Source organism: Hydra vulgaris, chromosome 12 (assembly GCF_038396675.1).
Source record: "Hydra vulgaris chromosome 12, alternate assembly HydraT2T_AEP".
NCBI lineage: Eukaryota > Metazoa > Cnidaria > Hydrozoa > Anthoathecata > Hydridae > Hydra > Hydra vulgaris.
In genome coordinates, this window is record NC_088931.1 from 31608737 (window position 1) to 31636174 (window position 27438).

The window sequence follows — 27438 nt, forward strand, 5'->3', positions numbered from 1 at the left end:
ACGTTTGGGGCAGGTGTAGCAAAAAATTTGGGGCTTTTTTGTTCCCAGCCTCCAATCATCGCAATTTTTTGCAAACTCTCATTATTTGACATAAGTATAAACATATAAATGTTTGAAGTTAGCTCCATGTCTGGAAGTTAGCTATCTCAAAGATCAAAAAATGCTGGATCCGCCACTGACCTGTGTTTTAAATGGAACAGAATTTTGATATCTCAAGAAAAAAACTAGTATGCTGTTTTACCTTTTTAAAAATTGACCTTTTTTATGATACAATTTTTGGCGGACATGTCCTCAGACCCAGATTTTTTTTTCAAATCTGTTCTATTTAAAACACTCATGCACCTATTCTAAATGTAATACCAAAGTTTCACTTTGCCTTTTTTAATAGTTTTTAGCTGAATCTTTACCTGCGCAAATCATATTTTCTGCTTATTTGGGGTTTTTTTTGGGGTTTATGCAACAATCAAAATAAAAAAAATTCAATTTTTTGTTTTCATTATATTGTATGTTAGATTACTTTAAAAGTTTTCTTCTATTGTCTATATTTGAATTTAGGGGATGATCTCCCTTAATATATCATTGGGCAATATGATACAATATAACGGAAGCCGTAAAGGTTATTAACTTAAAAACAAATCAACGTGTTAGTCACTTCTATCTTATATCTAAGAAGAGTCGGAACATATCATTATAGTGATAAAAATAATCAATCAAGAATGGCAGGAAATGATCAAATGGATGCGGAGTTGCAACGCTTCTTGGCTATCGAGGGACAAAAAGCAAAATTTCAACAGCATGTTCATAATTTAACTGACATTTGTTGGGATAAGTGTATTGAAAAATCTGGTTCAAAATTAGAATCAAAACAACAAGCTTGTTTAAGTAATTGCGTTGGAAGATTTATTGACGTTTCGAACTTTGTTATTAACCGTTTATCGCAGAAAAGTGGATAGTACTAGCAATTTATTAAAAGATAATCGACTTTAAATGTTTTGGAAATATAATTAGATCAGTGAAACCACTAAATATATAATGCATTTTGAATGCTATATACCAAAAATTATGCTTGACTTTAATAAATGTTAACAAGATTTCTCTTTCTGATTAGTTTTTCTTTATTAATTTTTCTTTATTAATTTTTTAAATAAAAAAGTGGAATAAGTTGAGTGAAATCGTATTTTATTTGCACATTGTTATGTGTATATCTTTGTGATTAGCTTGTTAGTTACAAACTGAGCTTATTAAGCTCATTTTATATACACAGATCTGTGTTGAGATAAGTAGGCATTTTATAATTTGAAATTTATTGACTTTTAAACATTTGTAATGACTTTAAAGGAGTTTTTAGTACCTGTGCTTTAATTGTATTGAAAATGTTGTAACTTTTTTAAGATACATAATCATACACTCTTTTAACTGAATTTTAATTTTAGTTAACCCCATTTTTTAAATATGATAAATGCTGATTACTGCGAATAAATATTAATTAATAGTGTGTATTCTTACTGGTTTGAAAAAATTTGATCTTTGAAAATGACACAACTTTTAAAAAGTTAAATAAAAGCATTGCTTTCATCTATAATCTTTACTATATATAATATTGTTGATAGATTAGTTGTTTTTTTCAATTTCACAGTTCAAGTTATTGCTTGAATTTTGACATAGGCAAGGTTTAATAAAAAAAAAAAAATCAGTTATACAAAAAACTGAGCAAGAAATCGAAACAAGTTGTAATTGCTAAAAAATTATCAAAGTTTGAGAATAGCTATATTCAAAATTTCAGTAGACACAGTTCAATTCAAACAAGTTAAGTGCAGTACTACCCCTGGTAGTATTGCACTCTTGTATTTGTTTGGTTGAATTAATGCTAGTATATTGCTGCAATATTTGATTATTTTATTTTATTTGCTTTATGTTTATTTGTTATTTTATATCTAAATTTATTTAGTACAAAATAAAAGCAAAATATAAATGATGATAATAATAACTTTATTTTTTTTGAAGTGTTTTCAATATTGAAACAATTTTTAGAAACATCTACCATAAATTTATTAAATTTTGATTTATTATATACACACACAAAAAAGTAAACTTGCTTCTTTGCACAATCATTTTGTTTGTAAAGGTTTAGAGTTAAAGGGTTTATAATGGGTTTTAACAACATGTAATTCTGTCTAAATTTAACTTTAAATAAAACAGTTAAATTTGCTATTTTAAATTGGCAACACAGTTAAAACACTTACACAATTGTATAGGATTGTTTTTTTTTTCTTGCTTAAAAGATATCAGTTTCATTGCCTTTAACTGTTCATTTATGTGAAAAATGACATGTACTAAAGTAAAAAGTAAAATATTATGTGATTATTGACATCAAAGTATAAATTGCTAATTTCTTTATCGAGTTTTTATTAATATATATTTTTTTCAAATTGAGATAGCTACACATGTAATTGAAGTTTTAAATATGAATAGATATAACAAAAATAATAAAAATTAAATAACTTTTAGTTTTGATATGTAGTGTTAAATTTATTAGAGATTAATGCTCAAAATTTTTATTCTTATTTAGTTGTGTTTCTTGTTTTTACGTTGTTGTGTTCCTAAAATATTCATATTTAATTTTACAAAATAATTGAATCATTGTACAAAATAAAATCTAAATCTAAATGGCCATCACTTTACTATCAACAATATATATTACATTGAATTTATAAGAAGGGCTGGCAGATCATCAATGTATATAAAATATACTTGCGGATAAAGCACATATCCTGATAGTTCATTACTATGGTTACTATTTTTAACCTTGATCATAAATGATCTCTAAACAAAACTAATTGTTTTCTACAAGATGAAAACCAAGTACCAATTTCAATAAATTAAATTCATTGCCATATTCTCAAATAGACTATGTGACTATGTTATAGTTGTTACAAGATATTATTACCAAAAGAAGCTTATAGAAACTGAGGAATCAATAGTTGAAATTATGTGTTAAAAAGTTTAAAGTGTTATTGGAAGAAATAGTAAAAAGTTTAAAGTGATATTGGTTTTAAGTGAAGCAAGTTAAAGTAATATAAAAAAAAATTGAAACAATTAAAGTTGAAATTAGTAACATGTAATTATAATTTTTATTTGTTAAGCAATAAAGTATTATTAAACTAATTATAATTTATAATTTATTTTTATAGCAGATAAGTTTATTTATAATGTACAAGTTTTGGTGTCAAGGAAGATCTGTATATTTTAAAAATGAAAGCTTTTTGAGAAAAAAATTTGTTTCACAAGCAAATTTAACAAACAAAAATAAATCTGTGAGAATAGGATGTGCATCAGGTTTCTGGGGAGATACATCCACAGCAGGTAAGAATTATTGCAACCATAATTTTTTCATAGTCATGTAAGTTTAGCACCAGCATTTAAACGTTATTTATTATTGCTTTTAGCCCTAAAATTTGTTATGTTATTTTTAGCACCTCAACTTGTAAGAAAAGGCAATATCAACTATTTGGTGTTTGATTATTTGTCAGAAATAACAATGTCATTATTAGTTCGAGCTAAACAGAAAAATCCAGTAAGTAGTTTTTCAACTTATTAAATACTTTATTTGCATACCACAAAAGCACGCTGCAGTTCTTAAATTTTTTCATAGTTATGATGTCTAAACTCTGGTTTCCATGCTCACATAGCAGAAAACTGAATTTTCATTTTTAAAACCAACAAAATGACAAGAACTTTCCAATAGACCTAAATAAACCCAGTGAGTAGGGTGTGCAGTTCTAAAAATTTATTATGGTTGTCTGTTTAATAAAATTTTTTAATGTTAAGATAAAGGATGAAAAATCTTTATATAAATACTGAGCAAATAGATGACGTGTACCACACCACTCTTTTGGTCTTAGTTTTATAATTCATTTAATGTTAAAGTATTTTACACATGATCTAGCTAAATTTTTGCAAACATTTAAGAAACAAACCCTGTGTTATGTTCTACATCTGAAAGTTAGCAAAAATATTTTTGTTCGAGAAATCTTTTTTATAGAATAAAGTACAACTGGAAAAAATTAACATTGTCTTTGACTTAAGATTTGTCACTAGGTGATTTATTTAAACTCTTACACTAAAAAACCTTTTAATGTCTGGGTACTGACTTTATTGACTTTAACTTTAAATGACTTAACATTAGGATGTTCTTTTTTAAATGCAATATGCAATTTATAGAGACTTAATTGTAATACTCGTTTAAAGTATTTTGTTGTGTTGCATTGTTTTGCAACACAACAAAATAGTTTTGCAAGTATTTTGCTGTGTCAATTGTTTGGTATTTCACCAGTTCAATTGAAAAGTTCTGAGAGACTTTTCCATTTGACTGTTAAATAAAATAATTGTTTACTAGAAAATCTAATTTTGTGGCGATAAATGTTTCTAATGTCACTTTTCTCCATATTTATTATATTTGTTGTTTACTAGCTGAAAAAATTACCTAAAGCGCTAAAATTCTTAATACCATTTCAAATTTTTAGAATTTTTAAATTAAAAAAAAATATATTAAAACAACACTTTCGTTTACTTTTAATATATCATTCCAAAACCTAACGTATATAATAATACTATACCAAATAACAATAAAAAAATTTCAATGAGATGTTTTTTTATTCTTTAGTTTTAAAATCAAATATATTTTGTTTATTTGAAGCAGAAATACATAAATTGTGTTATTATGCTTTACTAAAATACACTCCTTTAATTGCCTTATTTTAGCATTTTGTTTAACTCTTTCTTTAAGAAGAGGTAAAAGTTTATACAATCAATTACCAAAAACATTTTAGTGCTTTTTCTAAATAAACTGATGTAAGCTTTTAATGATTTAAAATAATAGTCATTTTTCTTTAACTAATAACTAAATAATGTTATATTGGTGTTTAATGAATAAAAAAAAGTTTTTTAAAACATTTTAATGTCTTCTGTTATAAGTTTATGTTTTTAATATGCTGAAAACATATTTTACTTGAGTATATTATATGATCATTTATTTGAGAACAAAATTATAATTTTTTTTTTTAGTTTTTTATTTGGTTAAGTGTTATTTTTTAGGAATATGGTTACTGTCCTGATTTTATACAGCATTCAATTGGTCCATTACTTCCTGAAATCAAAGAAAAAGGTTATTTCTTTTTAAACTATATGTTTACTATATTCATATATATATATATATATATATATATATATATATATATATATATATATATATATATATATATATATATATATATATATCAATGGCGTCACTGGGTTGGTGTTATTTTTTTTCTTGCTTTACAATTTATAACATTTATTACCTAAGACTTTAATTATAAGAACAAATTTTAAAACTTTTAAACCCAAGTTAATTATTTAATTATAAAATAATTTAATCTTTTATTGAATAAGATAAAGAGAAATTAGATAATATTTAAAATATAAAAAAATGTTTAAAGAAATTTAAATAACATTCTATATTTAAAAAAAAAAAGTCACCAGCTTCATAAAACCTATGGAATTTTAGCATGATATACTATATATAATATATAAAAACTAAATGGTATCATACATAAAAACCAAATAAAACATGAACATCTTTTTGCTTTGTTCGAACAGTTTACCTAGCTTATTAAAATATATACTTCTTTCAATAAGTTTTCAGAGATTATGTTTTTTATAACTGTTATAAAACAAAAAGAGAAAAAAATCACTTTTTGATATTGTTCTTGATAAAGTCTTTTAGATGTTTAGAGTTTTTTATCTATTGTCCATGGATTTATGCCTGTATGGTGAAAACATGCATAAATCCATGGGTTTATTGTCTATTGCCCATGGATTTATGCCTGTATGGTGAAAACAGTTTTTTTATAAAACTCTTTATATATGACATGGAAAAGTTGAAGCAATTTTTTACAGCTGGGTCGTGTACCTGGTCTTGTTCACCTAGTTATTTTGTATAATTGTTTAACTATATTTTTCTAGTTATGTTGTATAATCAAATTTTTAAAATGATATTATTTGTCTAATAAAATTCAAGTTATTTTTTTTTTTAGGTATAAAAGTGATTAGTAATGCTGGAGGTATTAACCCATTATCATGTGCAAAAGTTTTACAAAGTTTATGTAAGCAACAGAACATTGAGTTAAACATAGCTGTTATCACTGGTGATGACTTGATGCCTCGGGTAAGAATGTAAGATGTGACATCATAATTTTAGAATTTTGTTAAAGTCTTAACTGTAATTAGTTGCTAACCTATGTTAATATTATTATGTTGCTGTTTTAGATTTACTGTGTTTATATACTGTTACAGTTCTTAATAGGTTTCAAACTTATGTAATAAATAGTTTTATCCATGTTGTATAAGAAAAACATTTGTTTAGTTAAATGACTTTGTATATCTTAATATTCACCTATTGTACTTTATAACTGTCAGTTATTTCCGTCCCATTTGAGATTTGAGATAAATGTAGTATAAGTACTGCAGTAGATCTATGTACATAGTGTAAGTACACAGTACTTAGACCTACATAAGCAGTACTTAGATGTACATAGACAGTGCTTAGATCTATTTAGAAAGTTTAAGTACACAAACTCAGACCAACCTATACTGGGTAGATACACAGTATTTACACTTGTGTAGGCAGTATCTATGCATAAATGAAATTTAAAAGGGCAAAAAAAAAAATGTTTATCTGTAAATTGTGTCTGTAAATAAATACTGCTTCTACAAATGTTCTAGGGTTGGAGCTTTGTAATCTTTGCTTATGAGAAGATCAATCTAATACTATTGTATTGACACACAGTGGTATTAAACTTATACCACAGTGGTATAAAAAAGCAGTTTTCTATTTTTAAATTTATTTAGCTTAAAGAAATTAAAGAAGAGCTTGTTAACCAATTACCCAAGGGAATACACAGCATGAATGCTTATCTTGGGTATGTTTTTATAAAAATGTTTTTCATAAAATTTTTTTATTATTTGATCATCATCGAGTAATGATTTTAAATTACTTTTACATAAATTAATTTAAATAATCTCTTGATAAAGTTAATTTTGTTAAAAAAACAAACATTAAAGCATTATTAGGTGTTGTTAATTTTTAGAGCTGGTCCTATTGCAAGGGCTTTGGATCTTGGTGCAGATGTTGTAATAACTGGTCGCTGTGTTGATAGTGCTGTAACTTTAGCACCTTTGATACACACGGTAATAGATTTATTTATATTTGCTGAGGTTATTATTCAGACCATGAAACCCATTTATTTCAAAATACTGATACCATAACATTTAAATTTTACATTTCAAATTATTGGGAAGCTTGCAAGCTTACATTTTATTGATAAATAATTGAGTCAATGACACTTTGATATTTAAGATCATTGATTTGTCTTTGGGGCAGGTGAGGTTAATAATTTTAAAAGTGCTTTAATTAAAGCACTTTTATAATTAATAACTTTAAGTTATTAGTTATAAAAGTGCTCTAATTAAAGAAATAAGTAAAACAATAAAAAATGTATAGGTTAATTAAACGTTTTTCCTCAAACAGAAAGACAATGGAAAACTTTACAATAAGTAGATATTTGCAAAATCTTGATACAGTAAAAAGAACTGGAACTTGCATTTCGTGCGAAAAGACATTTCAATAGGCAAAAGATCGTGTTGCAGCACATTAATGAACATCATGTCTAAACGTTAGTGAAGATGAGAAATTATTGTTTGCAAAATGAAAAGCCGAATCATCTATCGACTTCAACAACAACATCATAATCTTAGCTGAAACATACAAAGTAGTTAGCAATGTGATTAATCCTGAAGAATCAAAAAAATAAATTGATATGAAGTTAGCAAATTTTTTTTCTGAACTGGAATATCTCTTCATCTTATTAAATGTGAAGCTTTTAAGGATTTGATTAAAACACTTAATCCATCGTATGCATCTTCAATACCGTGTGCAAAAGCGCTGTCAGGTTTGCTTCTTAATAAAAAGTACACAGAATGCTCCGCTAAATTAGAAAAAATTCTTGAATTATCTGGAAACTAAACACTTGTCAGTGATGGTTGGACAAATATTAGTGGTGATTGTATAGTGAATTTTTGTATCAAGGCACCGTTATAAAATATAAAACCGTTATAATATATAAAACCCTTTTTCTATACTTCAATCAAAACATCAGGCATAATTCAAAACGCTGCAGCTGTTGCTAGTGCCATCCTTGAAGTAATTGAGACTCTCAGTCCAAAAAAGTTCAGAAGTATTATCACTGACAATGCTCCAGTAATAAAAACTGCTTGAAAATTAATTGAAGAAAAATTTCTACACATATGGCTGTGCAGCACATGGTATGAATCTTCTTGTTAAGGGTATTTTGAGTACTGCTGAAAGTTCAAAAAAGCTGAGAAAATAATCAAGTTAGTGAGAAAACATCATATTGTTAAAGCAAACTTTGACAAAAAGATAATCGCAGCTAATATTCTTTGTTCACTCACAATGCCTATTTAGACTCAATAGCGTAGTCAATTTAATTCATTGAACGACCTTCATTTGGCAAAGTATGTTTTGATTCAACTTGCAGATGAGGAAAATGCATCTTTAAAAGAAATTGCTCCAAAAATAAATTTGACTGCTGTTTTGGCACTAATTACATCAAATGCTTTCTGGGATAATTTGGCTAGACTCAGGAAAGATATCGAATATCCTTCTAACATAATTGGAAGACTTAAAAATGATGATGCTCCATTATCTTTGATGTACTATTATTTTGGTAAATGTACAAGAAATTTGCAAATGAGAAAATTATTCAGGAAATGGTTATAAAGCGCTTTAAATTCCTTATCACCTCAAGTATAAGAACTGCCTATATGATAACACCAAAGTATGCTGCTGAAGGATTCTATTTTGGTAAGGATAAGACTGATATAATCACTTTAATTTCAGAAGTAACCTCCAAAACAAATCCAACAATTGTTGAGACAGTTGAAAATGAAATGATTGAATTTGTTGGAGAAATGACAAGGCTGACAGAAAAAGGATAGAGGCAATTTTCAAAATGAGCGCAAAGAATTATTGGAACATTGTTGGTTGTCAGAAATATCTAGCAGTCTTTGAGGTTGCAAAATCTATTGTTGAAATGTTTTGTTTGTCAGCAACAGCAGAGAGATCTTGGTCGATTTTTCGATTTATTTATTATGGTTCAGAAATCGCTTGACAAACAAACCCGTAAAAAAATTAGTTTTCATATATACCAATAGTGTTTTGATGGATACAGACGATAAAAATGACTACATTTTAAAGGAAGAAGCAGTTCTCAGTGAATTTGAGTGTAAAGAAATTATAAATGAGCAAATGTAATACAAAAATAAATAAAATTGTTAAGTTTTGCAATATAGAAATTCTTTTAAAAATCATGAAAATAATTTGAAATATTTACTAATAAAATTAATTACAGAAAACCAAATAAAAAATTATTTCTTTTAATTTAAAGTCACCTTTGTTTGATTTAAAAAACATTTTCTTTTATATTTGACAATATTTAATTTTACATATTATTCATCCGTTAAATTTGTATGCGTGTAATATGCATATTATGCGCATAAGTTCCGAACCCTAAAGAAAACTCATAAACCTTGGATGATAATCCTCTTAGCATTAGTATTGATATTTTAGGTTTTAATTTTACTCAAAATAGTTTAATATTACCATATTTAAATATTAAAGCGACATTATGAAAATTTGTCCATACTAATCAAGTGTGAAAGCATGGACATGAAGTTACTTTACATTTCAAATCATTAAAATAACATCAGTAAAAAAAAAAAAATTTTTTAATTTTTATTAAATTTTTTAAGTTTCTATAAAAAAACTTGTATCAAGTTTAAGTTGTAAATTTTACCTGAAAAATATCTTATAAAATACATTTGCTAAACATTAAACCAAAAAAAATTTTTTTTTTTTGGTTTAATTTTTAACAAACATATTTTGATAGCCTTTTTACACCCAGCCCAAAAGTTTATCTTTAAATATTTATTTTAAGTCAAAGGCAATAAATATTATTTGTATAAAGTGAAAACAAACATAATTACTGTAAACTATAGCTAATTATGTAGAAGTCTTAACCAACATATGAAAAGTTAATTTTCAAAATGCGTTAAGCGCCATTTTCAAAAAAACATAGAAACTGTGTGGTTTATTTTTAGTTTATAAGGACATAACAGACATTGTGTCCGAATATATGCTAAGCAAAGTATAACCCTATATTTTTCTACTTATAAAAAACATTTATTTTCAAAACACGGTATGGAGTTTTTAATTTATTTTCAAACTACAGTATTTAATTATGACCAATCTATGGGAAACGTGTATTACTTCTGCGCAAGCGCAAACCTTGTAAAGTTGCATTAATGAAATGGCGGATTGCGCTGGACAAGGTTATTGCATTATCTAATCTCCTATTTCACATAGAAAAAAAGATAAAATGCTTGAAACAAGAAAAGAAAAGCATTTCTTCATTCTAGTGTTTGTTTATACTTTCATTCTTTGTTTGTTTAACTGAACTGATTATGAAATGATGATGGAAAATATAATAAAAAGACAACTTATATTAATGAGTTTGAATATAATTGTTATCTGTTTCTTTTTATGGAAAGCATTCAATAATAATTATTTTTTATTTGTTTGTTAAACTGACGGTTTCTTTATTGCAAAGAAAATGAGGCTAATGCAGGCTAATTCATTTTTTAAATTTTTTTTCATTAAAAATTATAACGATAACGCTTATGTTATTTTAATTGTCAATTAATTCTAAACAGACTTAAAAATAAAAGAGGAAATAAAAAATTAATGGCCTATAAAAATAAGGGAGATGTTTTAAAAAATTTGATGCATTTTCCAAAGTATCAATTCTTTGTCTATTTTTATATATCTGCTATGGACAAAGCAAGAAATAAGCATACTGTTGGTGCTTCTTTTCTTTAAAAAGCAATACTTTTAAAATCTGATCATCATTATTACAACTACACTATCACTATTTTTTAAACTTTAAAATTGAGTATAAAATAAAAATAAAAAATTATGGTTTATTGTCTCATATTTAACTCTCCGAAATAAATTTGAATTCACAATCGTGAATTGTGAAATATAATAGTTTACATTACTTTACAAGAACATTGTTTACAATCACATTATCATAAAAATGTAATTACTTAACATTAAATACACAGAGTTATACAATATATTAATTAAAATTAATTATTAAATATTACATTATGTCTTGTATTTTTAGAAAAATTATTGTTGCTTAATATACTTTAACCAACAATAATTTTTCCATATATACGAGACATGATTGTGTGGCAAAAATCTAGTGTCAATCTCAATACCACAAGAATGGATATACCGCATTTTGAAAATACACTCTTCATATTGTAATGCGCAATGTATAAGCAGCAAGATATGTTTTCTTTCCTGAGCATTGGAAAGGCGTTAAGTACCAATATTTTAATTTTGTAGAGTTTAAAGACAAGGAAGTAAATACCTCATACTTTTTACTTTGTCAAAAGTATGTTCAAATACAATTTTAACTTTCTTTTTCTTCTTTTTTTTTTTCTATTTACTTTATTTTCATACACCTTTGAACAACTTTCCAATGAGTAATATTCAAGAGTTTAAATATATCTCTTGCTAATAACATGATATTTACTGATAATATATAGAAGTTTAATTTCAAATAGATTTTCATGCAATCAAATTTATTTACGAAGTATTTGCTTCAAAGAATTTGATAAGCTAAGAATTTTAAAAATAAGAATTTTGAAGTATCACATAAAGAAATTAAAAAAGTAAATTAATAAATAAATTTGGTTATTTGCGTTTTTAATTTTTAAGACCATCTGTTATGTATAATAATCAATTTTTATTTGAATTCAATAACTTACATAACTCATACACAATAAACAAACATTTGAAGTTTGTAATAACATTAAAATCATTTGGATCTTTTAAAACTTGTACAGGTTTTTTGATTGAGTATTGATTAAAATGACACTTTTAAATTTGTAGGCTTTGCTTGTTGGACATTATTATTATAGTTTTATGTTATTTACCTCCCCAAGGTCAAGAAGTCTACTATAATTAAGCAGGATATGTTACTGTGGCGACAACTCTCTCTCAACAACTTCGAAGCATGAACCTTAACGAACAATGCTGCTGCACAGAGTAACAAGTTGATTATTACTGATTTTAATTTGTATGATTATTTTAAGATACTAAAATATTTTAATCATTAAATCAGAATATTATTCAATTATTATTAATGAATTAATTGTATTGAAGCATTATTCAATTCATATTATTTATATAATTTATATATTATATATTATACATAGATTATAAATCATGCATAAACAACCAAAATATGTTTACTGTGTATGTAAGTTAGTCATACAAAATCAAATCTAATGAGTTATGATACATAACAGAAGACCTTTAAAATGTAAAACACAAATAATTACATTTATTAACTTTTATTCACAAATGGTTTGATGTACATCCATATTCAGTTTACTTAATTGCTAAAGTTAATTAGAAAGTGTAAATAAAACAAGATGTTTTATGGAATTTCAGTTTTAACATAAATAAACTGGTTATGATTATGAAATAGGTATTAAGTCCTACATAAATTCTGTTGAAAATAAAAATAAATTTTTTTTTTTTATAAGAACCACCTTAAGCTATCATAATTTGGTAATGAACACTTGCTTTCTTGACTTTGTTTCCCATACAGTTGCCATTCAAGTTCACCACTTGTAACATCAAGTTATTTTAAAATATCATATACAGAAGTTTATTTAAAAATATGATTTAAAGTTTATTTAAAACAAATAAGCATAACATTTTCTTTAGTTTAATTGGAAGTCTTATGACTATGATTTGCTTGCAGCAGGAAGGTAATTGAATGTTTCTTAGTTGTATAAAAAAGATTCATATCTTTCTAAAAACTTATACTTGTATTTTGCTTCATAGTCTTGCTGGTCATTTAATAGAATGTGGAGCACAAGTGACTGGGGGTATTTTTACTGACTGGGAATCAGTACATGGATGGTATTATTTTATTAATAAAATTCAAGTGTTTTTTTCAAACACAAAACTTAGTGTTTTTTTCTTCTCTGTCGCATTTGGCATATTTCGAATTTGAGTTTCATGTATTTTAACTGAAACAAGATTGGTTTTCTTTTTGCTAAGTGAGGCTTTGTAGTTAGCGAGTTTTTAGTTATCATGTCTTTATTATTTTTATTTCTGCATTAAATTGTGATTTGTTTTTCATGTTTTTTTTGTTGTTGTTGCTAAAACAGGGATGACATTGGTTTCCCTATTGTCGAATGCTACTCAAATGGAGAATTTATAGTTACTAAACCTCATTCGACAGGTGGTTTGATTAGCAAAGCAACTGTTTCTGAACAGGTGTTTTTTTGTTGTTGTATTTATTATAATTTATTTTATTTTAGTTGCAAGTTTTGTATCAAAAGCAGTTTATAGTTAATGTTTATTTTACTCTTTGTAAATTGCAATCATTTAGATTGTATATGAGATTGGTGATCCAGATAACTATATGTTGCCTGATGTTACGTGTTCTTTCTCGCAAGCAAAACTCTCTGTTGTCTCAAGTATTTTAATTACTTTAATCTTTTTAAATTAATTGATTGAGTTTTACTAAGAAAGTAATTAGATAAATTATTTATTTTCAGGAGATGACCCTGCTGTTATGGTAAAAAATGTATATGGAAAACCTCCTTCAGTTGATTATAAGGTATATCTTTTTAGTAGTACTTTTATATATATGTTGCTAAACTTGCCAGATATATTTTTTTTAATTTAAACTTTTACTATAGGTAAGTGCAACATTTATGGATGGTTTTCGAGCTACTGCTGTTTGCCCTGTTGTAGGTCCTAATTCTTCAGTTAAAGGTGAGCGTGTTGCTGATGCTATAATCAAGAGGTATGCTTCTGACTATTTTTTATCAAAAACTCTAGGATAGGATAGGGATATTAGTTAAAAGTAATAACTATTTAGGTGTTTACCTTTTTCATTTTGGAATTTGGTTCAAACTAGTAGGAATACTACAAATATTTCTATTTGAGCCCCAAATATTTTTTACAAAAATATTTTTATTAGCATAATGTTATCAATTTAAAATTTCAACTTTGAATATTTTAACGTCTGCATTTTTTTTGAACTGGTGTTACTGTTCTTAAACTTGTGTTAGTAGTTTTAAACTGGTGTTAGTGTTCATGAACTGGTGTTAGTGTTCATGAACTGGTGTTAGTGTTCATGAACTGGTGTTAGTGTTCATGAACTAGTCTTAGTGTTCATGAACTGGTGTTAGTGTTCATGAACTGATGTTAGTGTTCTTAAACTGGTATTAGCGTTCTTAAACTGGTATTAGTGTTCTTAAACTGGTTTTAGCATTCTTGAACTGGTATTAGTGTTCTTGAACCAATGTTAGTGTTTTTTAACTGTGTCATTGTTTAGTGTCATTGTTCTTGAACTGGTGTCAGTGCTGTAAGTTTATTTTCATTATTACACTTATACTTAATGCTGTAAATTTTAAGCTTTAAGTTAAATTTAATAATCATTTTTATATTAGTTTCTTTAAAATGTCATATATTATTTTAAACAAATGTTTTGGGAGTTTTTAAGGTAATTACAGCAACAGTTATGATCTAAATATTGAACATTTTTTGTCATATTCTGGGATGTTAGGATACAACTTTAATGAGAGTTTTATAACTTTAGAGTTTAAATTAAATTTTTGCTGTAAAATTTTTCTATTTACTTTTTTTTCTAAACTTTATTTAACTTCATTTATTTGTTGTTTAAATTTGTTATTAATATTGATATTTATTATTAATATTGATATTTATTGGTTGTTTATATTTATTATTAATATTGATAATATAATTTAATCAAAAATGGAAATTCTTAAAGGAGTTAAAAAGTTTCAAAAAATGTTGTTCTCTGGCAAAAAACTTTAAAGAGGACTAAACAGTCCTCTAAAGTTTTTTTAAACGTCCTTTCAACTTTTGTTACCTGTTTCTGGTGAAGCCATTTTAGATCTCAATGTGAAACAAATTGAGATTTTTAGTTTTTACAATTTTTTTCAAATTTTGAAAAAAATATGCTAAGGCTATAAGATTGTTAAAATGAAATTTTGTGTTAATTTGTGATCAGCTAAAAAGTTGTAAAAAAAAAAAAGTAATTGTATTTTGTGATGCCTAATTTGTGATTTATTAAATATTGTTGAAAAAATAATTTAGTTATTTAGTTTGTATTTAAAATACAAACTAAATAAAATGGTTTTGAAGATTTTTCTAAATTATTTTAAGGTGTCAGAGAATGTTTTAAGAAAATGGTTTTGATGATTTTTCTAAATTCTTTTAAGGTGTCGGAGAATGTTTCAAGAAAATGGTTTTGAAGATTTTTCTAAAATCAATGTCGAGGTAAAAGCATGATCTAAATTTTTCACAAAGACATAATAACATTAAAAAATAATGTCTAACAAAAAAGTTTTAAAATCTGAACACCTTTTAGTAATTGGAATACTTTTTAGTTACTTGGGACAGAAGGAAAATATCAATTCTCTAGAGAACCTGTTGTAAGTTAAGTCTTTGAATTAAATTGATGTAAGTTTTTTAATTTTGCTGCAGCTCTTTAAAGCATTTATAAACTCTAAAATTATATTTAAACAACATAAGTTATCAACATTTTAGAATAAAAGAGATGTAGTTTTATGGCTTGCAGTTCAGCATAAACAAAAAGAGGCTTTGGAAATATTTGCAAGAGAAATTGCACCAGCTGGCACAGGAATGGGTTAGTTTTTTTTTTCTAATATAACTTATTATAAAAGTTGTTATGCATAACAAATAGATGACAGTTAAATTTCTTATTAATGAAACTATTTTAGAATTGTTTAATTAAAACTAATTAATTGAGAAACAAAAGAACCATTTACAAATTTTACAATTAGTTAAGTACAAAATGAAAAATCAATAAACTAATAAACTAAATACAAATAAAGTTAAATTGATTGACAATACAAGTTTGCTTTTATGTCTAAATATAAGCATTTTTACATTTTATATATATTAGGTTGTAATTTTTGTTTGTTAATATTTCTTTATAAAAACATTGAGTTGCATCATTTGATTGTCATTTATTTTATAACTACATTTTATTTGATTGTCATAAGATTTACTCAATTTATGATGATTATTTGATTGTCATAAGATTTACTCAATTTATTTACTTATTTTTGTCATAAGATTTACTCAATTTATTTGTTTGGTTTAATTCAATGTTTCACATGCTTTCTTAAATCATTTTATATTTTATGCAAAGTCAATTGAAGTATAACAATAATATAAAAGTTTATTTTAAGTCAAATAAAATAGGAAAGTTATGCTTATTTGTATATTTCTGCTTTTGTATTTTTTTTTGTATGCCCAATCCATTTAAACTAAAAAATTTAAATATTGTATTATTACATTAATTTTTTTTTAATATAGCACCTGGTTTAACAGCCATTGTTGGGGGAAGGCCAACTGTGTATGAATAATCTCTTATTTGTAAATAAGTTTTTATAAATTGTTTTTATTTTATTTTTTATTTATTAATTATTTTGAATTTTCTTTTCTCTTTCTAATGATGTTTAAAATTTCAGATATAGTTGTTACATTTTTTAATTTCCATTTTAAATTTCTATTTTAAATTATTTTTTTAATTGAAGGAAAATGTCTTTTATATATATATATATATATATATATATATATATATATATATATATATATATATATATATATATATATATATATATATATATATATATATATATATTATATTTATATTTTTTTACTTTTTTATTAAAAAGGTTATTTTTTCTATCAAACAGTGTCACAGTTAAAATAAGAACACCAGTTTTTATTTTGTGACAAACAATAAACAGAAAATTTTAATTTGTTACTTTTAATTGATAGCTAGAAATGTTTACACCCACCCATGTAAATAGAAAATTTATTAATTTTTAAATTTTAAGATTTTAAATGTCAAGGTTTTGTAAAAACATAGGAATAATAGTATAATAGTTCTACTATGTATTAATAACATTAAATATGAACTTGTTTAAAACAAAATTTAACACAAAAATATTAAAATTGTTAACCATTGTTTAATTAAGTTGTTAGTGTAATTATTAGTTTTTAAAAAGTAATTATTAGTTTTTTAAAACTATAATAAAAGAAAAGAAATAAAAAATTAATAAAAAGAGCAAAAAGAGACACCGAAAAAAAAGCATTCAAAAAAAAAAAAGTTTTTTTTGTTAGACAGAAGAAAAAAGTTAAGTTATAAATAATATAGAAATTTTAGATATAATATAATATAAAAGTGCATATTATCTATCTATAGTTATAGATACTGCTAGATACTTCAATAACATCAATGAAAGTTATATAACAAATTTAGCAATGAAAGAACGCTGTATAAAAAATTAAAAAATCTTTTTATAAGCCCAGTTGCTAATAAATGCTAAAGATCCTGAAAAAACATGAAATTAATGATAATAAGTAGCAGGAATGGTTTCATGTTCTGATGAGACCATTTCTTGCCTATTGGTCACATCACCCAAGTTTTTAGGTAAAAATTAAAAATACTTGTGCAAAAAGTGGGTTTTAAGGATCACCAGGCAACCAATATTTTTGAACCTGTTGTATTAGTAACAAGAATTTCACAGTTTACAGTTGCTTTTAAATTGCCCAAAAACTTAGTCACAACTTCTTTTATTTATATCCAAGCTCATGATATATGATGAAATATTCTACACAAATATTTAAAATAATTGCTATAATTAAGTTTTTACAAGTTTTTTATGCGATTTTTTGCTTAGTGGTAGTAGAAGTATTTTTTTATCTTTTTAAAGTATCTTTTTATACTAAAGTATCATGGAAGTTTTCTGGTTTAATATTGCCAGGTCATCATTTTTTTGGACCAGACATATTAGTGGGACAGGAAAGCAAATTATCATGAAAATTTGCTTAGCTTTCTACTAATATGGAAAACATGGAAACTTTGTAAATGTACAGTAGTCTCTCGCTTAATTGCGCATCCCAGTTAATTGTGCGTTTAGGCCCAAAATATTTGTGTTTCAATTTTTAACTGAGTTTTTTTGTTGAAAGTATAATTAGATCAGAAAACGTAACTATTATTTTCCTGTGTTAAGTTAAAAACTAGTTTTTATCATAAATATTTTGAGATAATGATTTTATCAGAATGTAAATAAATAAATAATTCGAATTCGAATCGAAGTAAATGATAAATCTTGTTCTAAACAGATAATAAGTTTTAACGATTTATCAGTCTCATCAAAAAAACTTTAATAAAAAAAACTTCATTTTAAATTTAGCCATCTATTCAAAGTTCTCTTATTCCAACTTTTTTATCCTTATTTCTTATGGCTAAAGGCAAAGGAAAAAGATTATCAGAAGATCAACGAGTCGAAATTATAGCTAGACTTAAAAAAAGTGATGCGCCAGCAAACGAGCGATTGCAAGAGAATATAATGTAACTGAAAATTCAATTCGATCTCTCTGGAATAATCGAGATCAAATAGAAAAAAGAAGTTTACTAAAGACAGAAGAAGCTAGAAAAAATGTGTTTCGATTATCGTCTGGAAAATTTGAAACAATAGAAAATGAGCTATATATTTGATGCATTGCGTCGTTCGAAGATTGAAGTTCCTCCATCTTTATCAATTATCAAAGCAAAAGAATAAACGCAAAAATTAAATATAAAAAAAGAAGAATTTAAAGCTTCTTGGCAATGGCTCGCAAACTTTTGTTGTCGTCGAGGCTTAAAATCAATGCATCTCTTTGGAGAAGGAGCTGAAGTTGACAAAGATGATCCTGTTCTTCTTCAGCAACTTGAGGACCTTTACTCAGTTATTAAAACATACAGACCTGAAAATGTATATAATATGAACGAAACTAGACTTTTTTTTCGCTTACTGCCTAGATATTCTCTGTTAATGCCTACTGAAAGCTTAGTAACTACAAGAGGTAAAAAAAATCTAAAGAAAGACTGACTTTAGTTGTTTGCTCCAACGCAACAAGATCTCACAAAGTACCCTGTTCTATGAATGGAAAAGCTGCATGACCTGCTTGTATAGTCGGTAGAACATGGCCTATACCGTATTTTTGTCAGAAAAATGCATGGATGGATGTCTCTATATGTTGGAAATGGTTCAATGAAGTCTTTTATCCTGAAGTTAAACGCAAAACTGGCTTCCCTGTTCTTTTATTATTAGACTATGCACCTGGACATTATGAGGCGTTTGAGCGAAATCTTGTAAAAGTTGTTTTCTTTCCTCCAAATTGCACAAGTTGGAAGCAACCATATAATATGGGGATTATTGCGGCTCTTAAGAAGCGATACAAATATCTATATCTCTCAGACATATTGTCATATTACAGCCTCGATGTAAATACAAAGGAATGTCTGAAAGAAACTTGTCTTTTGTACAAAAGAGGTGCAGTAGGAATTGAATACGAGAAGCCCGCACATCTTCTTGACGCTGTTAAGTATATCGATTTGGCTTGGAAATCAAGTCAACCTTCATCTCTCAAAAATTGCTTCAACAAGGCAGAATTATTTCAGATTTCCAGTACTGTTAACACTGAACTATGCTCTGAGGAGGCTGACTTTGCATCTTTTAATATGCTCTTGCTGCTGAATGAAGTTGAAGGAATAGGGATATTTTTTTTTTTTTTTTTTTTTTTAAACATCTTTGCTTCCAACAAGGCTGCAAGCAGCCACTAATTAAAGTTGGAAGTTACTGTAAGAGAAAAGATGAAGATTGTAGAGCAAGATAACGATTGACGGACGATTTAAAAGATTGCAAATTATATGAATCAGGAAAGCAAGATGAAGGAAGCGAATTCCAAAGAACTGATGTTCGAGGAAAAAAACTAGACGAATAAGCGTTTTTGGAGCACTTAGGAACAGTCACAGAAAAAGGATGACACTTAATTGAATGACGAGTAACACGAGAATGAATTTTAGTAGATGGCACAAGAGACGCTAGCTCTTTAGAGCAATGCCCATTATAGTATTTGTAGAAAAGAGAAAGAGAAGCAACATTACGACGATGTGATAATGGTTGGAGGTTGGCTGCAAGAGCAGGTCCAACTATGTTTACAATGCGTTTTTGCACCTTGTCTAAAAGAGAAAGGGCATCATTAGAAGATCCGCCCCAGATATGGCAACAGTATTCCATACAAGGCCGGATTTGGGATTTATAGAGATAGAGAATAGAATCCAGAGTAAGAAAGTGGCGAGCTCGATAAAGAGATGCAACCTTAGCAGATGCTAATTTTGCAACCGATTTGATATATGGTTTCCAAGAAAGATTCAAAGTAAGAGTTAATCCAAGAAGATGAAGAGTAGGTGACTCATTGAGTACATCACCGTTCATAAATATAGGAAGATCTAAATTATTGCGATAACAATTGGCTGAAAAAAATTGAGTTTTATCTGAATTAAAGTTCACCAGCCACTGTGAGCCCCATGCTGTAGCAGAAGTGAGATCCTTTTCAAGCTCAAATGCCCCCTCCAAGCAATCAGAAGGTGTTGGTTTCTTATCACGACAAGAATAAATGGTAGTATCATCAGCAAACAATGCCACCTTAGATGTGAGAATATCTGGAAGATCGTTATGTAAATTAAAAAAAGTATAGGGCCAAGGATAGAACCTTGAGGAACCCCTGAAGTTACAGAATAAGAAGAAGAGTGTTGTCCATCAAGGACAACTTTTATACTACAATTGAAAAGGAAGGATTCAATATTCTAAAAGATGTTACCAGATACACCGTAAGAAGAAAGCTTATAAAGAAGACCAGCACGCCAAACTTTATCAAACGCTTTTGAAATGTCAAGAGCGATGGCCTTAACCTCTCCACCTTCATCTAATGCATGATAAAACCTGTCAGTTATTACTGTTAGCAAATCAGCTGTAGAACGAGAAGATCGAAATCCATATTGATGGTCAGAAAGTAAGTTATTAGATTCAAGATGAGAAATTAAGTGTTTGTTAATTAAAGATTCAAAAACCTTGCTTATGATAGGAAGAAGACTTATGGGACGGTAGTTAGACAAATCAGATCGCTCCCCAGAATTTTTGAAGATAGGGATAACAGATGCGGCTTTCCAGCAGGCTGGAAATCAAGACTCTGATTAGCACTTGTTGAATAGTTTTGAGAGTATAGACGACAGCTCCGGAGTACACTTCTGCAAGACAATAACAGGTATGTTGTCTGGGCCACAAGCTGTGGAAGAGTCTAGGCAGGAAATCACTTTAGATACAGATGCTGGAGTGATATGAATGTCAAGCAATGGATCAACCTGTTTGTTGGCAATATCAGGTAGAACGCAATTAGTGGAATCAAGAGATGATATTGATGAAAAGTTTTTAGCAAACAGTTCGGCTTTGTCTTTAGGTGAGGTGACAAAGTCTGAACCATACAAGAGAGGTGGAATTATAGATTTGCCCTTATTATTGATATTATTAAAGATTCTCCAAAAGTCACGAGAGCCTAATTTTTGAGATGAGATACGAGATTTCATGACCTGAGAATAGCGGGTTTTGGCGTTAGACAAAACCTTTTTACAGTTGTTTCTAGCAGTAATAAACAGACGTCTGTTTTTTCTGTTGGTGAATTGTTTTGCTGATAAATATGGAAGTAACGGTTTCGATTGGCAATCGCAGCAGCACAGTGTGAGGAAAACCATGGAGGAGAGTGAGGTTTGACCTGGAATCGTCGAGAGGGAATAAAAGATTCCATGCCTGCCTGAATCCACGAAGTTATGTAAGAAGCACATTTGTCGACAGGAAGTTGAAAGATTTCTACCCAAGGGCCATCACGAAGAAAATCACAGAAAGAATCCCAGTCAGCTTTACTGTAGTTGTAAGAGGTTCGATAATAGGGGGATTCAGGTGATGAAGAAGAATGAGATATTAGTTTTAGAGATATCAAACTGTGATCAGAAGCACCTAAGGGTGAATGTGGAGAAAGTTAGGGATTGAGAAAGGCAAAAGTTGTGGGCTTTAATGCCTGCAGAGTCACTGACACTAGAGCCAAGCCATTCAGAGTGGTGAGCATTAAAGTCACCGACAACAACTATATTAGCTGATGGATAAAGAGAGAGGGCTTGGTCAATATGATCGGAAATAACATCAAAAAGAGTGCAGTCTTGAGATGAAGGAGAGCGATATAGAACAAAGAGAAAGGCAATAGAGTGAAGTGGTGCTAAACGAAAGCACATGAAAGAATAGTCTGTGGATTCAAACCTAGTTTCACGACAAACAGGTGAATTCATACGAATGTAAATGCCCAGGCCAAGCATGTGACTATTGGAGTCTTTACGAATTAGAGGAAGATAACCATCAACACTAAGATCACAAGATGAGACAGCCGAACTCAAATTAGTCTCACAAAGAGCAAGTAGGTCTGGTGAACTTTGCAAGAGATAAGACTCAACAGAAGAAAAGTTACTTCGAAGTCCACGAATATTAGTGAATGATAGGTTTAGAGAACTTGGTGATGATGATGGTTTTTTGTGTTTTATAGTTTTTGGTACTTTATTCATTTTTAAATTAGATTGAAGAACTTGACTCAAAGCATAGATAGTACTTAGGACACCGTTTAATAGCCCAAGCAATTGCCTCATTACTACTAATAAACCCTAAGCCGTAACAAAGGGCTCCAAATGTGGCCTCCGCAATGCACACCAAAAGTACAAACAGGGACACCATCCATGCGCAACATGGCACTGTTAATACTTTGATATTTTTCAGCTGTTGATGGAATCAGCCTCTCTGAGAGCTACCACAGAGTTCGGGAAACCTGACTACCAGCTGGCCTCAGAACCATAAAACTGAGTTTTAGAGCTGTACCCTCATAAGGAGATAATAGAATGAGTTGCCTAGTCATAAAAACAGTGACACAAGCATACCCATGCATTGAGTCAAGAAGATCCAGCATTCAACATCCTAAACTGGAAACAATGTATTAAAAATACATCTGCGCCAGCCTAATAGATGAAGAAGGGGTGCGAGGCTGGTCAACAGATAGAATCTGTTTACCCCTTAAGTCTTTGCCTAGGAGGCCTTCTACAAGACAGTAGCTGGGTGCATTTAACATCTGCCCAAGATGAGTATTTTTATCGAGACACCATCTCTAGCCTTTACTCAACCAAGAGCCCCAAGGCAGGGGGTGTTTTAAATCGGAGTTGGCATCTCCTAGCCTTTGCCTAAAAAGGTGTATCCTACAAGGCAGCAGGACATGAAGCAGATTGTACTGGGTTACATGTTACCAGTAGCAGGATAACCTGATCTGACACAAATATATGATATGATTAGTTCGGAAGATATTAGCAAATATAGGATATGATTAGTTCGGAAGATATTAGCAATTTTGAATCAATTGAGTGTGAAGATTCTCCAATGTATATCGAAGCAATCAAGGAAGATGTTGAAGATTGTTTGTCTCTCGAAGAAAATAATGATAATGCAGAAAATAATGATAATGCACAATTCTGATGAAGAAGAAGCTAATAATGATGAGATAGATGATGATACAGACTTCTTAGGTATTGAATTTATACATTTATCTCTGATCGATATTGGCAAGCAATTAAAATGTCAAAAAGCTAAATCAATTTTAAAAGACAACAACAATAAATTAATGAATAGCTATGAACAACTATCATCAAACATACGGTCAGTAATTATGAAAATTAAATGAGAAAGCTGCAGAATGCATATCAGCCTACAATTCATGACTTTTTATGTCATGCATAATATATTTCTTAATAAAGATTTGTTTATATAGTTAATAATTTAGTTTGCTTAATTTTTTCTTATCTTTTTCTTATTTGCGTACTCCTAGTTAATTGCGCACCGCAGTGCCTGTTTCAATTTGCGCAATTAAGCGAGAGACTACTGTAGTTGACCAAGTAGCATAGAAACGTCTAAAAAGAAGTATTTATATTTTTTAGTTGATAATAAACATTCAAAATTTCATGAAGTTTGATTATACTACAAAAAAATAATGAAAATAAACATTTGATAAAATTGGTCTTAAAAAAAACAGGTTTTACTTTTAAATAGACACATGAAAATTATGCTTTACATGGTGCCACACTTCCCTAATCAATGTCGAATTTGTTTACATTATATTGGTAATATCATGGAAGTATACTGAACATTCTTTCTAGAATATTTCCTAGAAAGAAAGTATTAGCATATTATATAATATTTTAATACTTTGCAAACTATTATTTTCTTGGTCTATGTTGTAAATATATATTTTGCATAATAATGTCTTTCTTTAAATCATTCCAGCTATTATAAACAACTGTGTTTCAAATTTTCTGATGAGAATTTAAAACCGCTAGTGTCACCATAGTTCAGGAAATGTTGGTAAATGTTTTTCAGGTCTATCATCTAAAGTTAGGTTAAGATGGGATATTTTTTATTTTTGGAGTTATAACAAGAATCATCAATTCTAGAAAAATAATAACAAAAAGAATCAGTTATGTTTCTTTATTGTTTTCTAACAAAATGTTTCTTTTTTAACTACAAATTTATAACATGAGTTGTTAAGAGGGCTTTTACAACTTTTTACAACAACATGTCAAACTTGAAGTGTGAATTTAAAGGCAAAAAAAAAAAAAACTTTTTGGACTTGATCTTAGACTCTTTAATTTCAAAAAACATGTTTTGACAAACAAGGCCATTGCCTGAAGAAACATATTTTATAACATAGTTGACCACAATGTCTAAAATGTTTAGCATAATTTACTAAAAAATGGAGTTTTATCCTAATAAATCTTAAGAAAAGTAGTTGTCTGCTCAGTAGTGCAAATAGTTTTAGAGATAAGAAAAATGTTTTATTTAAACATGCAATGTTTGTAATAACATTTTAATAATTAATAATTATTTTAACAATTATTTCTTTATGTTGTGCAAACTTTAGTTGCTGGTTGTATTTCACTATGTAGAAATCTCTTATGTTGTGTTAAAAAATGAAATTTTTTTTTTAAAAAGAGTACAACATCAAGTTAAATAGTTTTTTTTGAATTGAAGCGCAAAAGTGTGAAAGATGTGAAAAGACTTGATAGAATTCTTGATACAAAACTTAAACTTGATACAAAGGTGTGAAAGTAGGACTTGATAAAATTCTATTAGAAAAAAAGTACCAATTTAAGAACAATTATTATAAACTTTTATTAGAAAAGAAAGTGTTTTTAATATAATATAATAATCTTTTTTATATAATATATATATAATATATATAATATTATATAATATATATAATATTATATAATATATATAATATTATATAATATATATAATATTATATAATATATATAATATTATATAATATATATAATATTATATAATATATATATATATATATATATATATATATATATATATATATATATATATATATATATATATATATATATATATAATAATAATAATTATACATGTATAATCTTTTTTCAACTAAACAATATGAAATATTATAACTGAATATGGTCAACTATGACAGCTGAACTACAGTTCAGCTGTCATAGTTGACCATATTCAGTTATAAAGTTTCATATTGTTTTCACATAGGCATTGGAACTGTTTTTAAACAGGTTAGTAGTTTTGGAAATGGAACTGCATCTAGAAGTGTGTTCTAAACATTAACCATTCTATTTAAGAAAAAGTATTCTCTTTGATGACAGTTATTTGTGAGCTGTTTGATTAATCATTCCTTATTTCTCCTAACTGCACCTGCTGGCCCGGGACAGTGGCCAGATTGGGACTTGTTTAAAGGATGGATCCAGGATGTAGTATTAAGACCAGTGCTTTCCTTAAAATACTGAATTGCATCTACCCATTTGCTACGTGCTTTGATTGATTGGATATTGAGTAGGGTTAGTCGATCTTTATATTTTTTTCCCAGATCCTTGTGGCGCACCACTCTGAACTTTTTTCCACTCAGACTAGTTTTCGTCATCAAGAACTCTTTGTTTTCTGTCCATAAGAAATGCTTTTAGCCATCTCATAGGCCTCTAGTTTGACAACTAACGCTTCATGACAGACTTTATCAAAGACTTTAGCAAAATCCAGATAGATTATGATTGTGTAAAGGCCACAGTTCAGTGCCTCTGATGTAATGTCTATTGTCTCTAATTGTCTATTGTCTCTAATAATGTCAAAAGTTTTTTTAAATCTTTAAACAGTAAAACAAAATTTTAAAAACTTTAAAATTAAAAAAACTAGAAACAATTTATTTATTAGAATTATATTATAAGTTTAAAAACTATTTTTGTTTTTTTATGTTTATCTATTTATTTAATTTTCATTTATTTTAGTATATAATAAATATTTTTAAAAAAATGATTTATTGTTTACAAATGTATAACTCCAAGCATAAAAGATGATGAGATATATGAGTTGTTAACTGTTGTATGTTTTGTTTACTGCAGTGTGTTTTATTTTGTAGAGCTCCAGTTTTGAAACTTTATTCATTTCAATATCCCAAGGAAAAAGTAGAAGTGAGAAGTTTACTTGTTGTTAACTTTATAAATAATTTTTACACATAAAAGTCACAACTAGATGCAGTCTCATGTTATAATACCTTTTATTCGATTACGCCCTCATTCTCAATTACACTTTTTTTGAAAAGTTTTTTTTTAAAGAGTTCAATTCTTCAAAAAAAAAATCTCAACAATAGTAAAACAAAGTTAAATGATATTGGTAATAAATATAATAATAAATAATGCATATGTTAATAAATAATAAAATTGCTATTAGTATAAATAATAATAGTAATAAATAATACCATTAAAAAAATATTAATTTCAGTGTGAAATTTTAGTGATGTAATATTGACATTAGTCAATAAATGTTCATTTTTGAAAACCGACATTTATTAACTTTTAAAATATAGATTTAGTTTAATAAATGAAATATAGTATAAATATAAACTTAAATGAATACATTTAATGTCATATTTATATTTTTAAATACATTTAATTTTAAATTTACTGATGCTTTGTTGATAAAAAAACGAAGATTCAACGTGTGAAGAATGTCATGCTTTGGAAAAAGTTCTTAATTGCAAAATGATAAAATACTTTGTTTCAATAGTCACAATTTCAATAGAGTTTTAGTTTGAACATCTCTACTTAATTATATGTTAATATTTCTACTTAATTATACGAACATTTCTACTTAATTATATGTTAATAACATTTCTACTTAATTATATGTTGATAACATTTCTACTTAGCAAATATTGAAATCTTTGTAATCAAT

The 27438-nt window shown here is 27.4% G+C and overlaps 1 protein-coding gene across 3 annotated transcripts in view; it reads left to right on the forward strand.

Annotated features, from left to right (window-relative positions):
- Window positions 1–3193: 3193 nt before the first annotated feature.
- Window positions 3194–27438, forward strand: part of LOC100209618 (uncharacterized) — a 66530-nt gene continuing 42285 nt past the window's right edge. For 2 of the 3 annotated variants that reach the window (XM_065812922.1, XM_065812920.1), the window contains exons 1-17: window positions 3194–3363; window positions 3474–3574; window positions 5095–5164; window positions 6075–6205; window positions 6889–6959; window positions 7128–7227; window positions 12920–12963; window positions 13040–13117; window positions 13369–13477; window positions 13593–13680; window positions 13762–13823; window positions 13906–14012; window positions 15457–15514; window positions 15625–15669; window positions 15785–15884; window positions 16580–16619; window positions 26624–26675. In XM_065812922.1, coding sequence (XP_065668994.1) covers window positions 3210–3363; window positions 3474–3574; window positions 5095–5164; window positions 6075–6205; window positions 6889–6959; window positions 7128–7227; window positions 12920–12963; window positions 13040–13117; window positions 13369–13477; window positions 13593–13680; window positions 13762–13823; window positions 13906–14012; window positions 15457–15514; window positions 15625–15669; window positions 15785–15884; window positions 16580–16619; window positions 26624–26675 — 1410 coding nt within the window. In that variant the 5' untranslated portion in view covers window positions 3194–3209. Of the gene's footprint in view, window positions 3364–3473; window positions 3575–5094; window positions 5165–6074; window positions 6206–6888; window positions 6960–7127; window positions 7228–12919; window positions 12964–13039; window positions 13118–13368; window positions 13478–13592; window positions 13681–13761; window positions 13824–13905; window positions 14013–14546; window positions 14577–15456; window positions 15515–15624; window positions 15670–15784; window positions 15885–16579; window positions 16620–26623; window positions 26676–27438 lie in introns of all 3 variants that reach the window. The other variant, XM_065812921.1, reaches the window with a different exon arrangement.